This window comes from Paroedura picta, chromosome 12 (assembly GCF_049243985.1).
Source record: "Paroedura picta isolate Pp20150507F chromosome 12, Ppicta_v3.0, whole genome shotgun sequence".
NCBI lineage: Eukaryota > Metazoa > Chordata > Lepidosauria > Squamata > Gekkonidae > Paroedura > Paroedura picta.
Genome location: NC_135380.1, coordinates 29765952 through 29783764, shown reverse-complemented (window position 1 = coordinate 29783764; position 17813 = coordinate 29765952). Strand labels below are relative to the sequence as shown.

The window sequence follows — 17813 nt, the reverse complement described above, 5'->3', positions numbered from 1 at the left end:
CAAGCAAGTGTAACCATCGGCCCTTGTTCTGCTCATTGACCTGCACAGTGACCTCTCCCTCGCCTGTCCCTCCCGTTCTCACCTCTCACACTTGAGATAGTAAGCTTTGGGTTTCGGCCTTGGTGCCATCATTAGGATCAAGGACTTCTAATCTGTTGAGCTGGGATTGATTCCCTGCTCCCTCACATGCAGCCAGCTGGGTGACCTTGGGCTCGCCACGTTCTGACTGAGCAGTAATATCAGGGTTCTCTCAGCCTCACCTACCTCACAAGATGTCTGTTGAAGGGAGAGGAAAGGGAAGACAACTGTAAGCCGCTTTGAGACTCCTTTGCGTAGGGAAAAGTGGCATATAAGAACCAACTCTTCTTCTTCTTCAGTAATATCAGGGCTCTCTCAGCCACACCTACCTCACAGGGTGTCTGTTGAAGGGACAGGAAAGGGAAGGCAACTGTAAACCGCTTTGAGACTCCTTTGGGTAGAGAAAAGTGGCACGTAAGAACCAATTCTTCTTTTTTTTTTTTCCTTGCAACACAAGCCACTGAGTAAACTGACACAACCCGCTTTAAAAGCAACCAAATAATTTTAGTCAAAACACTAAAATGTTTAAACCACCTCCTAATAACAATGCAGACTTTTCTGAGGTTGGTCACGGCTTGGAGGGGCTTATGCTGGAGAGGCGGGTTTCTCAGGCAGGGTCTTAATCTTTATACCTGGCCTCAACCATAGGCTTCATGCAATACCTCTGTTTTGCAGGCCCTTTTCAGGCACAGCATTCCACCAGGCTGGGGCCAGGGCCCAAAATCCCTGGCCCTCATGGAGGCCAGTTTTCTCTTCTCTTCATCCAGGAACCCTGAGCACATTTTGACTGCTCGATTGTTATACTCCCTGGCAGTGCAAACTTGCAAGGTGTAGCCCCATCCATGCTCTTGGGTAACTCCTATACATACTACACGAGGGCTTGCTTTGGGATCCCAAGATGGCAGCTCAAGCTTTATGCCCACAAAGTCAGACGTTCCACAGGAACCCTCTTAGAGTCCCCACTGCCATCTCTGGCACCTGCCATGACCCCCTTCTTCCAGTGGGTGCAAGAGCCCTGCTGGGGCAGCAGCTCCAGCCTCAGCAGGGGTGCCAGGGACTCAGCCAGGGAGCTCTCCTGGTTCTGGCTTGCCCTTGACCACCTGGACTTTGGGCTTGATCAAAAAAGTCCAGTTCAAAAAAGTATCAGCTTTGGAGACACCGTGTTCCAAGCTAATCCAATTCCCCTTGCAATGAGCATGCCCTCTGCATCATTACCAAGCTGGATTCTAAGACATGTACACATTACTCACATTAATCCAGTTGGCATAATTTGTTCTCCTTTTGCGACTCATAAGGACGGAGAAGACGCTTTGCAGAGCGCTTACGCCCCACCACTGTTGCCTCCGGGACTTGTCTTTAAGCCTCCGCCCACCACCGCCACCGACTGCAAAGCGTCTCTCAATAATCAATGTCTAAGGAGGCAATCTAGTTCCCAGGACAAAAAAATAATTCTGTCTTCTATCCCGCACAAGACAAATTTCATTGCCCTTAACCTTGTAGAGGTGTGAGCCAAAGGCATGCCCCCACCCTCCCCCAGCAAATCTCTGCACAGATCAGTAAGAATCTGACACTCAAAAAGTGATAGCAAAAACATTGAGGAGGGGGAGAGAGAAAGATGGAGGAGAGAAAGCTCTGTGGGATCCTGTTAATACTCCAGATTGACAGTTTATTCCCCTTAAGCCCAGCACTAAGTCTTCCCCACCCTAAAGGGCACCTTTACACTAAACTGGCAAGGAGGAGATTTAGAAGCTGATTATTCCTCTAATGCTCCAAACCAGGCAGGAGAGGAGATTTCTCAGTCTGCTCTCCCCTGGGAAATCAAACAGCCTTGTCTCCTCTCCACCCCTGTCCAGGAAAAACAGCCACAAATGTCCTTCTCTTTCACTTTGCCCATCAGCTAAGTGTTCTGCCCAAAGGATACATCTCAGCAGGAGAGCAGAGGCAGCCAAAATGTAAACTCCACCTTGCAGCAAAAAGTCAGATTTGCACCTGTTGTTATCACATAGTTGGATGTACTCAAGTTGACGTCACCACCTTATGACATTATCCACAAAGAAGCTACACAAGTTGTTGATCACCTTTCTATGACCACAGCTGCTCTTTGCCCCTACTTTGGCCCAGAAAACATGGCACTCTCTGTTCCTTTTCTAGGAGTAATCAATGTCAGTTGCTAGGCATGCAGATGATGGCAGGGATTGGCTGATGTCAGAAAGGCACGGATGGTTCCCTAGAGCAATAAACCCCTATGGGTAGCTCCTACAGGCAAGGGAAGGGCAAGGCAGGCTGCATCTCCCACCTTCCCAGGCAATTGTTTCGTGACCACATGGCACAGCGGGAGAATACCTGCCTGGCATGTAGAAGGCCCCAGGTTCAATCCCCGGCATTTCCAGCAAAAAGGACCAAGCAGGAGTTCATGTGAAAAACCTCTGCCTGAGACCCTGGAGAGCGGCTGCCAGCCTGAGTAGGCAACGCCGAACTTGACAGACTAAGGGTCTGATTCAGAAGTAAACTGGCAAGTCGGATTCAATGCTGCACTCCCCCACATGCAGCCAGCTGGGCGACCTTGGGCTTGCCACAGCCCTGATAAAGCTGTTCTGACCGAGCAGTGATATCAGGGCTCTCTCAGCCTCAGCTACCCCACAAGGTGGGGAGAGGAAAGGGAACCAACTCATCTTCATCATCTTCATCCTTGATCACCATGGCTTTGTAGCTGCACCTTAAGCCACAGAAGCCCATTGGTAAGCCAGATCTGCCAGTGATGGGAGGACACGAGCCAAGGATTGGCATGAGCTAGTGAGGCCTGAAAGTGAAAAAGCCCTGACCAGAGGCAGCCTGCAAAGCCAGCTACAAGTGCTTGCCTGCCATAAACAGTGGGCTGCCAGTGCATAATTCATGTGATGACAGAATCCAGCTCCCACACAGTGTGCCAGGAAGCGGTCTGGCTCAGCCTCCCCCTCTCCCCTGTGCCAGCGAGCCTGACTCCCCACCGGCAGATGCTCCGATCACATGCCACCGCCCACCCGAGAGCCCTCCTGCAGCTGCTCCCCTTGTACAGCAACCTCCTCTCCAGGAGAGCCGAGCAAGACAACTCGGGAAGCAGGGCCTTGTAGGCACCCAAGAGAGGATGGGTGAAGGGGGACCAAGCAGGAACGGGCCCAGCAGGCTTCAGAAGCAACTGTGTTGGAAGACTAGTCAAGGGCTACCTGTTCTTCCCTCCACAGGATTCCATACAAGCAGCATAAAACTTAACATGCCAGTAAATTGTTAGACACATTGTAGGGAGATTTTAAGTTCAGATCGCATCTTAGTCATGAAACTCTGTGGGTGATTCTGGGAGGGTCGTGTCGCCAACTAGTCCTACCTTTTAAGGTTGTTGTGAGGACAAAACAGGAGGAGTGGGGAACCTTTTGTGCTCCTTGGAGGCAGGCAGGCAGGCAGAGAGGAACATAGTTTGTCAAGTCACAGCTTGACCGACAGCCATCCTGTGGGTTTTCTAAGGCAAAAGATGTTCAGAGGTGGTTTGCCATCAGCCCCCTGATATTCCTTGGTGATCTCCTGGCCAAATACAAGCAGTACTGACCCTGCCTAGCTTCTGAGATCGGACAGGATCAGGCTAGCCGGGCCTCCCAGGTCAGGGCAAGATGTGCAAGTACAATGAAGAAACTCACGTGAAGTTTGACAGAAACAACTTCCTCCGGCCAGAGTAGCCATGGTATGTCGGAAGATACAAAGCTGAACTGTATGGAACTTAGGTCTGATTTAGTACAAAACAGACGGGTAGTTAAAGATCTCCTCCCAAAAGGACTCCCGTCCAAAGATATGTGTCTTTTTGTGGGAACAGCTGAAATCACAACTTAAGGAGATGCTTGTGTCTCCAGGACATATATATCCCTATGGTTGGCCCCCATAGTTCAGGGGTGCAAGGATCTTTCCAGTGTTCTCTCCTCCCTATAACTGCAAGGACCTTTCTGGTGTTCTCTTCACCCAGCAGACTTTGCTGACCCTAAGAAACTTGATTCCAGGGCCCCCTGTGGACATAGGCCTATAGATTCCCCTGAAGGCCAGGGATAGGGCCAAAATTGCCCCTTCTTCTAAAAGGGACAGCTCTGATGATGCACAGGCCAATTTCTCCTTTGCCCCACATTCAGTGATCCCCCCCCCCATGTTCTTATTAGTCCTCAATGGTCCTGTAACCCCCACAGTAACCTCTCCAGGGGCTGGAAGCACCAGGGGAAAAGGAGATCAGTGACAGTCAACATCCATTGCCAGAGGATCCCCGGATCCTCCCTTGGGGCTGCATACCCCATCCTCCCCCCTCGACACTCCACCCTCTAGCTTAGAACCGATTTTGGAAGTCGTTATCTGGAAGAACTCCAGGTAAGGCAGCTCGCTAGCCTGCTTAAGGGACTATTAGAGAAAAATCTGCCAGTGGATGGAGCTATAAAGAAAGAGTTTGTTGTTATCAGGCGTGTAGGGGGGGGGAGAGACTCCATACAGGAGCCTTTGGGCTCTCAGTCTTTCCTCCAGTGCTGTTTGGCAAGAAGTCGACAAATTGAAATCAAACAAATGCTGCTTGACCTTCTACTCCGCAAATATTGGTGTACACGCAGAGCTTTTAGTAACAGGGACGGCAAAGCCTCAGTCGCTCTGTCAGTGTCACCTTCGGATGGTCAGATGCTAGTCAGGTTCCCTGTGGAAACGGACATACAGCTTCCCTCTGAGAAACCACATTCTGTGGCTGACAGACCTCCTTGATAAAGACGCGGTCGAGGGGGCCGAGTGGATTGCTTCTGTCACAGCTGGCGGTAGTTCAGGAGTGCATCCAGGGGCCCAACCTGCTCCAGTGGGGAGTCTCCATAAGGGGCTGCCAGGGAACCAGGACAGCTTCCAAGTGGGGGAGCTGGCCTTTACCCCAGGGCAGGGCAACTGGGTAGGCTCCAATTGAGGCTGACACCCGTGGGGCCTGCACGGCATGGCTTTTCCTGGGGTTAACGGGCCTGATGGTTAGGGAAGCTGGGCAAGCGGTCGCCCAGTCCCCGTGGGCAGGCCCGCTACTTGAATAAAAGTTGTGGCCCTGCTTTGCCAAAGAAAAATGAGTCTCATGTCTGATCTTTTGAACAACAAAATGCCTGCCTGCCTTTGCAAGTTAAACCCACAAACCAGGCACCAGTTTTTCTGGAATCTGGGCGGGGGAGGCAACAGTACCTCCCCCCAATCCCTCTACTCTTTAACATTTTCTTACCACCCCCTCCTTCATAGCCCTCCCAGATCACACTTCTGGGAAAGGAAGACAGAAAATACCAGTATTAGATTTTTGTTTTGTTTTAAACAGCCTCTTCTGCTCACGGCACAACATTCCTCCCCGTATAGCTGTCATTCCTGCAACAGTCTTCTACGGTAGGCCAGTACCGTCACCACCATATTACAGACTGCCGGGGCTGACAGAAGAAAATCTCTCGCCTAAATCATGCGCTCCACCATTGTGTCCCTCCAGCTCACTGACGCAGAGGAGGCAGCTCTGTGGGCAGATGAACAACAGATTTTTCAGAATATTTGTTAGGAGGAGCTGATCACTCGCTTCCTGTTATAAAGGGGTCCAAAATAGAATTTGAGGTTTTTTTTCCCAGCACAGACAACTTATAAAGGTTTCAATCATGCCCTTGGGGCAGATGTGCCTATGTTTGCTGGAGAGGCCCACAAAACACACTGGAATTCTCAGAAAGATGCAATCTGGTTTGATTTTTCATAGAATCATAGAGCTGGAAGGGACCTCCAGTGCTATCTAGTCCAACCTCCTGCAGAATGCAGGAATTTTACAGCTACCTGCCCACTCACACTGACCCCAATGCCCAGATAATGCCCTGCCCCCCCCCCCAAAAAAAAATCAGAGTCCCTGGCCGGTGGGGCCTGGAGGAAATTCACCTTCTGACTCCAAAGTGGCGATCAGCATTTCCCTGGGCATGCAAGAAAGGGCCACAAGAGCCAAGCATGGACTCAATCCCTTCTGCCCACCCACCTACAATCTGCCTACATTCACAGAACGAACATTTCTGTGAGCTGGCTATCTAGCCTCTACTTAAAAACTTCCAAGGAAGGAGAACCCATCACCTCCTGAGGAAGCCCATTCCTCTGAAAAACCACTCTGTCAGGAACTTCTTCCGGATGTTTAGCTAAAAATTCTTTCGAATTAATTTCAACCCACTGGATCCAGTCTGACCCTCTGGGCAACAGAGAACAGGTAAGCTATAAGCATCCATAAGGGACAGGCATCACACCAGGAAGGACAGTAAATTTGGGTTTCATTGGATGATAGTATTGAGTAATGTAGCTCTCCATGAACTTGTAGGGCAATTAGACTGAATTAGACATAGTAGATGAGGGTCCCCAGCCCTTTTGAGCCTGTGGCACAACCATAAAATGGCTTTTGCTGGCGGTGAAGCCAGCCACGAATTGACAGATGCAGAGGCACACACACACACACACTCACGGGAAGTCTAAAGGCCTAGTTGTTTTTAAAATACCCTGGGAAAGATGGCTGAGACCAGTGAAACAATTTTATTTCAATATGCGCAACCAAATGCAGTCACCAATCAGAAGCCTTTCCAGGCATGAACTCCACCTGGCCTCACCCACTTTCTGAAAACGCTTGGCAGGCCCCAAGAAAAGTGTCAGCAGTTGCCACGGCACCCACAGACACCATGTTGGGGACCCTTGTAGCACCAGGGGTGGCCAAACAGTGCTCTCCCAATGTCCATAGACTACAGTTCCCCTGCTGGGCAGGAGTTCGTGTGACATGGACATCTGGAGAGCCACCGTTTGGCCACCCCTGTAGTAGACAATACACAGCTGAATAAAGCAATGGTCTGACAATATACACAGATTCACGCTTATATTTGATGGTCAAGCACCTGCTTTGCATGCAGAAGTCCCCACGTTCAGTTCTTGGGCTCTCCAGTCAAAGGATCTCAGGCAGCAGATGTTAGGGAAGTTACCCTGCCTAGACCCTAGACACTGCCAACTAGAAGGCACATGATGGGGCTAGATTCACCAATGGCCCAACTCTGCATAATGCAGCTTCATGCATAGACAGCACCTGGATCTTCTGAAGATGATCAGGGACATCTCCCCTCCTCTCTCTCTCTAAGCCATCTGATCAGGGCTAAGCAGGGAGCATGAAACAAAAAGCCAACCTTTGAACTGCAGCCATAAAAAAATAATACGTTTCCCAGTCTTTAAATCCTGCTGGATCACATGCAAGCCTGCCTGGCACCTCTTTGGCTCTAAATCTCTAGCCAACCTGCACAGTATTTCAGGAAAAGCAGGTTTGCTAGTACCCAAGATCAGAAATCCAGATAACCAAATACAGGGAAACATAGACATGTGTCCATGTTTCCTTATGCACCGGCTCTTCCAGCTTCTCCCTGAGCACAGCACAGCACCAAGCAGGGGACTTCTAAATGTGACTATAACCCTTGTGACAGTGCTCCAAGGCAGAGCTCCATTATTACCTCTGTGCCACAGATCAGTGGGGGAGTGCCCGAGGCCCAGAGTGAGTCTGTCCTGACGGGGACCTTCTGCATTTTCTGCAGAGGTCATGTTTGAAGCAAGACCTTCTGGGATCACACTTCACTCGGGAAGCCACTGCACCAGTTACTCACCTTCCCTTAGGAGAGAGCAGTTTTTTATACCTTACTTTTCACAACCCAAAGGATACCCAAAGCAGCTGACCAACAGAAGCGCTTTATCCTAGTAGTACACATAGCAGGTGGGGCCTTGCAGTGCTGTATGGTTACTGGGCCTTCACACTGTGATCATCAGGGATCTTCACACTTATGTGTCATGTGGACTGTGAGAAAAAAAGGGTGATCCACATGCTCTGTTAGTGACTGAGCATGTGCAATGTTCATTTAGCATGAGTATGGACCGCAAGCCACACAGAGCCACATTTATCCCCTGAATCTAGCAGTCAAAGACAGACAATCCTAGATCATGGAGGCTATATGTCTGCCTATCATGGCTGGACTACCGATGATTTATCTTCCATGCCTCTGTATCTGTCTAAAGCAGGGGTGGGCAAACTGTGGCCCTCCAGTTGTCCATGGACTACAATTCCCATGAGCCCCTGGTCTAAAGCCATATTAATACAGGAAGGGGCCTTGGACTGACTCAGTCCACTGGTGTCTATTCTGTCTGGCAGCAGCCCTCCAAGCACCTTCACGTAGACCTCCTGCTGCCCGGTTCTTTTGACAGAGATGCTGAGGATCAAACCCAAGCAGATGCTCTGCCTCTGAGCCCCAGCCCATCACCATTGTGCCAGGTTTACCCCTGGTCCACAGAGCATCACACAATGAGGAATTGATAGGCTAGTTACTTGAGGCACCATTCCCCGGCAGGCCCAAGGTAGCCAATCAGCTCCGATTCCGTGTTCACTCACCCACAAAATGCTCAAGTTTCACACAAGTGAGCCAGTGTTGCATAATGCTCTAAGTCAGGGGTAGTCAAACTGCGGCCCTCCAGAACGCTGGCAGGGGCTCCTGGGAATTGTAGTCCATGGACATCTGGAGGGCCGCAGTTTGACTATCCCTGCTCTAAGTGTTAGAATCTTGGTGGGACGAGCCAGTTGTGCTGGGAGCGGCGGCATACAAATGTATAATAAATAAAATAATAAATAAGATCTGGGATACCCAGGTTCGAAACCCCACTCAGCCCTGATGGACTGCTGGGTGACCTTCGGCCAGCCACGCCATCTCACCATAACCTAGATTTGTGAGGGTAACGTGGAGAGGAAAAACACGGTCAGCTGGTTTGGGTCGCCGCTGGGAAGAAAAGAAGCATAGGATTGTAAACAAATCAATTCCAGGTTCTGAGAGGGTGCATCACCCCTTCGCTCCCTGCAAAATGGTCGAGATTTCAAACGTCCCTGTCAACTCTTTCTCCCTCCCTACCCTGTCACCGGTCATTCTACACAGATTGGATGATGCATGTTTCAGTGCACTGTTTCACGGAGGAAAATCTGGCTGCAAAAGCCCACTGAAAGTGCCTTCTCCAGCAAGGGCCACTCTTTCCCCTCCCCGAGGAAGAAGCCCACGCAGCAGAATAGCCGGTGCTGATGGTGAGGAAGAAGAAGGAAGAGAGCAGCCTGTCCCAACACACACGCGGCTGTGATTCTGGCTCTCCCTCAAGTTGATGGGAAGGCTCCCAAGACTGACCCCCCCCCCTGCCCCCCACAACACCTGCGCAGAGACCAGTGGCTCTCAACCTTCCTAATGCCACAACTCTTAATACAGTTCCTCATGTCGTGGTGACCCCCAACCATAAAACTATGCAAGTGTTCTTTCACAGAAACTAAACCAAAACTGACCAATGGCGTGAAGATCCATTGTTCATGATTGTATATAAATTGTTTTTCCCCCCGGGGTTTCTCAGTTCAGTTCTGCCTCTTGTCCCACCATGCCGATCTCGCTCTTTTCCGCTGCTCCAGACAGATGAATGCTCTATCTTGATCTACCCCGCAGGGCTGTTGTGTGGATGCCCCCCCCGACCAAGCTGCTTGCCCTGCCTGCCGCAACCCCTGTGAAATTTCCTCGCTTAGCCTGTCCCTCCACAAAAAAAATAAAAAAATCCCACTATGGAAATCATAACCTGAGTGAAGGAATCTTTGCTGGAGATCTCCGTTATCCATCCAGGGCAAGCAAGAGTAGTTAGTAACAGCTGAGCTTAGAAGGCCATCACCAAGAGATCTAGACTAGTACTGTCCTTTCCAGACTGTCCCCTTCCAAACTGCAAGAAGGGAACTGCATGGTCAAAGGCCGCCATGTGCATGAGGGAGTCTCTGCATGCAGAAAACCAGGGCATCAAGAAGGGGCCTAGCCTTCAAATGTGCTAATATTTCAGACTTCAGTTGTTTACATTCAAACAGATCTTTTACACACACGTCTCCTCTTGATACAGTCCAAGACGGGGGCTGGCCCGACACTGCTCTGATCATGTGAATCAGCTGAAAGTCTTCACAATGTTCTCTGATATGACAGATGTGACTGAGCCATCAATTCAAACTCCCACCTCTCTGCTCATGCACAGAATGTACACTGGGATGAGGGTGGGTGGGGAACAGGCAGGTCTCAGATATGTCCTTTAAAAAAGAGACAAGGCAGTAAAGCCCTGGAGCAACCAGAACACACACCTGTTACTTCTTCAAGGGAAAAAAAGGGGGATGTTCCCTCAAAATTAGACTCAGAGTTAAATGCAAGCAAGTCCCCAAGGTCGCCTTCTTTGAAACTGCTGACCAGCTATGATCAGGTCTGGATTTATCCTGCCCAGAAAATAAACAAACAAACAAGCAAGCAAACAAACAAACAAACAAACAAACTATATATATATATATATATAAAGAGAAAGAGAGAGAGAGAGAGATGAGAGTCACTATGACTTGTTAAAAAAAAAAAGGTTTCTGCTACTCATTGATGAAAATCCCACAGGGTATCGCCTAGCAAAGAGAAGCACCAAGCAGGTGTAAAGGCCGTCAGTAGGGAGGAGATATTGAAGAGACTTGCAACTCAGCCCACTATTGAGAGGAGAAGCTGAATAAGTTAAGCAAAGCAAGCCAACCCAAGTTGTTCCTTGTCCAGATTGTGGAACTGAGCCCTTGATGCAGAATTCTGGTTTCGTTTTGGTACAGTATGTACATTGTGCTCGATGCATACCAACACATGCAAGCCAATGTTCTCCCCTCCTGTGCTTTCACCAATTTTTCAAATAAAGCTATCGAATGTCAACTTGCAAAGCTAGCTTGAAATATCAGGCCCCTGTCCCTGCCCTTGAAGAAGCTTCAGCAGGGACTGAAGACATCTCATTGCCACGTCACCTTCTCCCTCGAAGACAGACTCAGGACAAAGCAGCGATGGGTGATCAGCTCTCTGCCTGAATCCAAATTTGTGAGCTCCATCTTTGAACACTCCAAAGATAGGTTTCTAAAATAGTGTATTACATGGATTGGGAGCATGTTTGCTTTGGAGCTGAGGGGAAGGCATCACGTTGCCTCAACAACCAGGTGACTCCTTCCCCTTGACTCCAGCATGTGCCATTAAAGGGCAGCTGCTCAGTCAACACATAACAAACCAAATACAGCTGGAAAGAAGAGTGAAAAACAGGCATAACCAACAGGGCATGTTCATCCCATTTTTCAGCTTAACTGTGAGGATCAGCCGTAGTCCATCTCAAACAAGGCTCCCAGGCCATCCATCAATCAACTTAGGGATATGATCATTGACTAGTAAAATTTCCAATATCTGTTCCACATATTTCTGGTAAGGCCTTGGAGGAGGAGCATGTCTCATGGCTTAAGTGCCACTCAGTGTTTAACACCCACTAAGGGCAGCAGTCCAGCCCCTGAGTGTCTCCTCCTCCAACCAGCTTGTCAGTCTGTCCAGCAGCCAGCCAATCGCCTTTCATCCCCCACCCCTGACCACCCCCCTCCTCCTTCGACTTCCCTTGGAGGCTTGGAGGCTGCAGATCCCTGCTGCATGAGAGCTGCCCCTGCCAGTGAGTTCCATGCCCAGGGGGCCTCCAGCCTTTCCATGTCCTGGGGGACGGGAGAGGCCATCTGCAGAGTTCTTCCACCCCACCCCCACTCTAGCACCCATTGTATTCCTGAATGCAACGACCGGCCCCTAGTATCATGATAAGGATAAGCAAGTTCAAATGTTGATTAACAATTCAGAATGACATCATTCCTCTTCCAAATAAATTCCGTGCAAATGTTAAATTAGTCCAGACAAAATTGGCCGTTAAACATTCCCTCTCGTACAAGAAACACAAAATACTCTGTAACCAATAATTCCCAAACCAAGATTGCCAACCACAAGCCAGATTCAGGCCTGCTACAACCGAGGTCTCATTTTTCATTAAGAAGAGCTGTTTTTTTTTTATCCCCTACTTTTTGCTACCGGAAGGAGTTTTAAAGCCGCTTACAAACACCTTTCCCTTCTTCTCTCTACAACAGACACCCTGTGAGGAAGGCGAGGTTGAAAGAGCTCTGAGAGAACTGTGATTGGCCCAAGGTCACCCACCTGGCTGCACGTGAAGGAGTGGAGAATTAAACCTGGTTCTCCAGATTAGAGGCTGCCACTTTTAACCCACAGCACCATGCTGTCTCTCGTGGTTAAGGCATGGTTAACAAAGGCGGCAGAAAAGTGCTTTAAGAAACAGATGTTTTAATAAAAGAACTGTAAGCAAAAACATTTCACGGAACAGGACAAAGATTCTTTTTTTGCATGGCCTGAGAAAGTAATTCCTCACTGTAAGTGTCGCCTCTCTCTTGCATATTGTAGGCCAGGGGTAGTCAACCTGTGATCCTCCAGATGTTCATGGACTGCATGGACATCTGGAGGACCACGGGTTGACTACACCTGTTGTAGGCAACCTCTCCACCAAGAGCTCAGCAGATGGGCTCCACTTTCTTTCTTATGGATCCAAACAATAAAAGGAGTTAACACGGGAGGGACGCATCGTTTCCAAATGGATAGATACAAATGGGTAGCCATGTTGGTCTGAAGTAGCACAATAAAATCAGAGTCCAGTAGCCCCTTCAACAAAGATTTATTCAGGGCGTGAGCTTTCGAGTGTCTGAAGAGTGCTTGCACTCGAAAGCTCACGCCCTGAATAAATCTTTGTTGGTCTTAAAGGGTCTACTGGACTCTAATTTTATTGTTTCCAAATGAATGAGAAACCCATTCCAGTCCATTTGCTTGAGTAACACACCATATGGGGAAAGCAAACAAAAGCACATCAGCATGTTGCCTGGCCCTGCGGCCTTCCTCCATCTCCCGTCTGCCTTTCCCGGGCTGCGGCTGCCAGTGGGAGTCCAAGTGGGGAAACAAGGAGAGACGTGCCCTCTTTCTCCCCCCCCCCCCTCTGGACACGATCACCATGATGCAGCTCAAGAGGGACCCTGGGGGGACTTAGTCTTGGGCGGGGACACCTGGAATGGCTACAGGTCAGCGAGGATTGAAGCTCCAGATCAGGGGTAGTCAAACTGCGGCCCTCCAGATGTCCATGGACTACAATTCCCAGGAGCCCCTGCCAGCGAATGCTAGCAGGGGCTCCTGGGAATTGTAGTCCATGGACATCTGGAGGGCCGCAGTTTGACTACCCCTGCTCCAGATGAACAAAGGAAGAGTGATAAAAACCATCAGTATAACTGAACAGAGTGAAGGAGCCACTGAAAACAAAAGCAAGGGGAAATGCATCAGAGCTGCATGGGGAAACGCTGTGCTGTTCTGAACCACATACCCAGACTTTAGAAAACAAAGCAGGCTTCAGAAAACAGGGGAGAAAACACCCAACCCAGCCAAGCCACAGCTGCCTGAGGGTTACAAGGCCCTCTTGCTCCCCACAAGCATCCCAAAGAGGCTCTGCTCTCCTTTGGCACCACCAACGGTCAGGAACCTTCTTCCCTGTTCCTGTTTGGAATGGGTGCTGGGGTGCTCTGGCTACAAGGATGAGTCCCAGTTTCAGTTTGTCCTCTGCTCTACATTTCCGGCACAGCCGTTGGCAAGTAGATGTTCTCCCCTGCCCAGAGCCAAGATGGGGATTGTGCTGGCCAACCCTACAGGGATGTTGCAAACTTTACAAAGAGACAGGGCACACAGAACAGTTTGCATGCAGAAATGCCTCCATGAATATGAAGTGCTCCCTCTACGCTGACCTGGATGCCCCAGGCTAGCCTGATCGCCTCAGCTCTAGGAAGCTAAGCAGGGCCAGCCCTGGTTTGTATTTGGATGGGAGACCACTAAGGACACCCAAGATCACTGCACAGAGGCAAGCCACCTCTGAACATCTCTGGCTTCACAAACTCTATAGCAGGGGTAGTCAAACTGCGGCCCTCCAGATGTCCGTGGACTACAATTCCCATCAGCCCCTGCCAACAAATGCTGGCAGGGGCTCATGGGAAATGTAGTCCATGGACATCTGGAGGACCACAGGTTGACTACCCCATCTACCCCATCTATAGAGTCTCCATAAGTTAGCTGTGACTTGAGGACACTTCTCTCCCCCCCATTATCAGCTGGCAGAACTACAGCCTAACAAGAGCCAGCTTGCTGTTGTGACCTCTAATCTGGAGGACCAGGTTTGACTCCCCACTCTTCTTCCACAGGCAGCCAGCGGGGTGAGCTTGAGCCAGTCACAGTTCTCTCAGAGCTCCCTCCACCTCAGTTACCTCACAGGGTGTCTGTTGCAGGGAGAGGAAGGGAAAGGCGTTTGTATGCTGCTTTGAGACTCCTTCCGGTAGTGAAAAGTAGGGAACAAACCAGCTGTAATCCCTGCAGGATCAGACTAAAGACCCATCTAGTCCATAAACCTATTTCTCTTCATAGCCAAGCAGAGGTCTCTAGGAAGCCCACAGGGAGAGTACACAGGCAACAACCATCCCCAATGCTGCCCCTATAGCCATTGATACTCCGTGGCAAGTCACCTGCTTGAGTTCGTCTCTTCCTGCCCCAAGGAGCTTACAGTCTAAGCATCAACAGCAGATGAGACAGCAAGAGAAGAAAGGCCCAGGTCTCCTCTGATGCTTGTACTCTGATGAAGCCAACAGCTTGGGGATACCTTCAGCAAACAGCACCCCTCCCCCTTTCAGTTAACTTTTTATCTGGTGGGACAACAAAAGACAAAACCTTTGCCGGCTGCCAGCAGTCTCAGTCTGGACAAGGATTTCGATCTAGAGAAAAGCACAGCCTTGCCTCTCCCCTAAAAGCAGCAGATCCTTGGGTGACTGTGCAAGATGTCAACAAACACAGCAGCCCGAGGGCAAAAATTTATACTGCATTAATAGCAGGCTTATCTGGTGCAACAACTCCTGCAGAACTCGAGGCTTGCTAGAGCACCGCTAGAAAAGAGAGGGGGGGGAAATGAAAGACTACTGTGAACCCCATCTATTCACTGGCAGGTGAGGCTGCCTGCTGGACCTCTGCATGACATCCTGCTCTGGTCTCCCCTCTTCCCCTCACGTATGACACCACTCTGCTTTGGGATCTATTGCTGCTACTCATCCTCAGAGGAGGCTGCTTGTTGCTTCTCTGGATGAGGCACTGAACTGGGAGGCTGATAAACTGATTTAATCATTGCTCTACCTGAACAGGAGAAACAAACTTCTGTTCACCCACATTCTAAGAGATCCTTTTGGCACACGACAGCAAAGTGGGTCTCCAATTTTAAATCACCAAAATTCTTCAGCTTTCAGAAATCTGGAGAAATTCCTTGTTTAGATGTATAACACAGAATTAGTTCTTAATTTTTTAAAAACTAATTTCACAGCTCCTTAACCATGGGTTGTCTCCGTTGTATTTGGGAGGGAGAGTTAGGAAGAGGCATGGACCCTCTATTTTTAAAGGCATCCCCGCACATACAGAAAAGTGAGAGGTTGTGAAGATAGCACATCAGGACCTGAACAGAGAGGGTCAGTTTGAAGACTACCTTCACAGGAAGGTAATCGTACACATCACAGCAAGTAAAATAACAGTGTTACAAGGAGAAGCCGTCTTTACTTCTATGCCCGTCATCCAACCAGGTTCCACCCACTGCATCGAGATAGGAAAGTGGCAACCTTAATCCCTTTGCAAACACCATGGGCAGAGGGAGAACACAGAGGGAGGAACAAGTCAGTGGAAAACTTACCACAAATTCCCAATCTGTGGCAAGCCACATCAAACAGAAGGAGAGAATAAAACTCAGCCTAAAGGTACAAGACCACAGACCACACTATCATTAACCCCAGAGGCCAGGGAAGGGCAGAACAAATATTGTAATGAACAGGCAAAGCGGCTTGAAATAGAATCAGACCACAGTCCTACAGAACCTGGGTGGCTGGAGCTCTCCAGGGTCAGGCAGAAGGGTCTCTGTCCACATTTGCCACTTAGAGAGACTGGAGACACCAAGGGCTGAACACCCCCCCCCCCAGGCCTTCCACAATCAAAGCTCCAGAGCCAACTGTTAACTGCATTTGCCATGAGTCTTCAAAGGTGGGTTACAGATTTGGGAAATATCCCAACCTCTGCCTTTTGGTTATAGCTGAGCAACAGGACTATATGGAAGAAAACCCCAAACAGCCCCTGGCTGCTCCTCAAAAGAAGAAGAATCTCTAAACCATATGTATGCATCACCTACATTTTGCAATCATAAAATGCATTATCCCATTTGCCAACATCCCTTATTTGATACTCTCGTTAACCTTCCACTATTCATTTCCCCAATCCCAATTTTGGGTTATATGTTCCACAGTGGCGGCAACAGGGTGGGGGAGAGAAATAGATGACACACAAAAGCATCAGCCATGGACTAAGAGAGGTCTGGAAGGATGAGTAACAATGCCAAGCAAAACTCCCCCCAACAACTATTTCCAGGGAAAGATACCTTTGAAAACCTTGAGTTTTTTTTTGAAAGAGAGTTGGTTTCAAAGGCACTGATACAAAAGCTCTTCTAAATTAGTTCATGGGGGGGGGGGCTGGAATTACAGCTCCAAGGAATGGGAATCTGTGATCAAAGACCCCTGAGATGCAGTGAATTAAAACTGGAGAGAGAAGATGGCAACATCAGAGGTAACAAGAGCAAAAGGAGTCGGGGACCACAGATGGAGCAACACTAAGGGATCGTGCCTGAGAATGGGGTGGTGGGCGAGATCTCACTTCAGAGGGAAGGCAGGACTCAAGCACGACTCACGATCAAGAGGAGAAGCTGGGGAATGGGCCAGGGAGCAATGCCAGGAGAGCGGAGGGGGAAGGCGCATAACACAGCAAAGGTACACCTGTGTGCCTTGGGTGGGAGAGCATGCAGCCAAGACTAAGGGCAGGGAAAAGAACAGCTCTGTCCAAAGACCGGCATGACTTTAAGAGAAGAGGGAAGCCATTTAGGCAGGGTGTGCAGAGAGAGAGAGAGAGAGAGCCCATCCAAGGTGAACGGCAGCCAAGCGGAAGGCCGGAGGGACTGGGAGTTGTTGTGGCCCAGAACGAAGCACGGTGGGGAAGAGGACTCGTGGGGGTGGGCGAGAGAAACCAAGATCAAAAATGACAACGACCAGAACAAGGAGAACGGGGGGGGGGGGGGGTGCAAAGAACAAAAGAGCTCCGGAGGGGAGGGGAGGAGGATCCCCCGCAGGCTCACCGGGCTGGCTGGCCAGGAGGCAGCAGGCGAAGGGCAGCAGGCGGAGGAGCGGCGGGAGCAGCGCGGGGGCTCCAGGCCGGTGGCGGAGGGCCACGCTCATCCTTCAGGGGCAGCGCCCGCTGGGCATGGCCGGGACGGAGAGGCGGCCGCAGCGCTCACAGCCCCGGAGGCGCAGATGCGGCACAGCTTAGGCAAGCCGAGCGGAGGCCAGCCGGCGGGCGGGCCCGGGAGATGCGGCAGGCCAATGGGCGCCCGCTGCCCCGGTAGGCTCCGCCCCACAACGCCCACCTGGGCATCCCGGCAGGTGCGTGGGGAGCCGCGGCCAGGGCGCCTGCGCCCGCGTTCCGGCCCGGGAACCCGCATTAAAAGAGGGAAGAAAGATTGTTCTGATCGAGATCAATAGTCCTAGTTATTCTTCCGCTTGTTCCATAAAGACTTCCTTGTTTTGTTTTTGGTTCTTTTTGTAATTAATGTTGATTTCGTTATTTTATTCCATTTTTTAAAATGCTGTTTGGTCGTCTTTTAGTCATTCCCAGCCATGACGCCGGAGATAATTGTTTGCAAAGTGGGAACAGCAG

General features: G+C 50.0%; 1 protein-coding gene across 2 annotated transcripts in view; it reads right to left on the bottom strand.

Moving 5' to 3' along the window:
* NPDC1 (neural proliferation, differentiation and control 1) overlaps nucleotides 1-17462 on the bottom strand; it is a 55567-nt gene extending 38105 nt beyond the window's left edge. For both annotated transcript variants that reach the window (XR_013225821.1, XM_077305562.1), the window contains exon 1: nucleotides 17236-17462. Coding sequence is in view for 1 of the 2 variants with exons in the window: in XM_077305562.1 (XP_077161677.1) it covers nucleotides 17236-17335 (100 nt within the window). In the remaining variant the exon portion in view is untranslated. The remainder of the gene's footprint in view (nucleotides 1-17235) is intronic.
* Nucleotides 17463-17813: the final 351 nt, after the last annotated feature.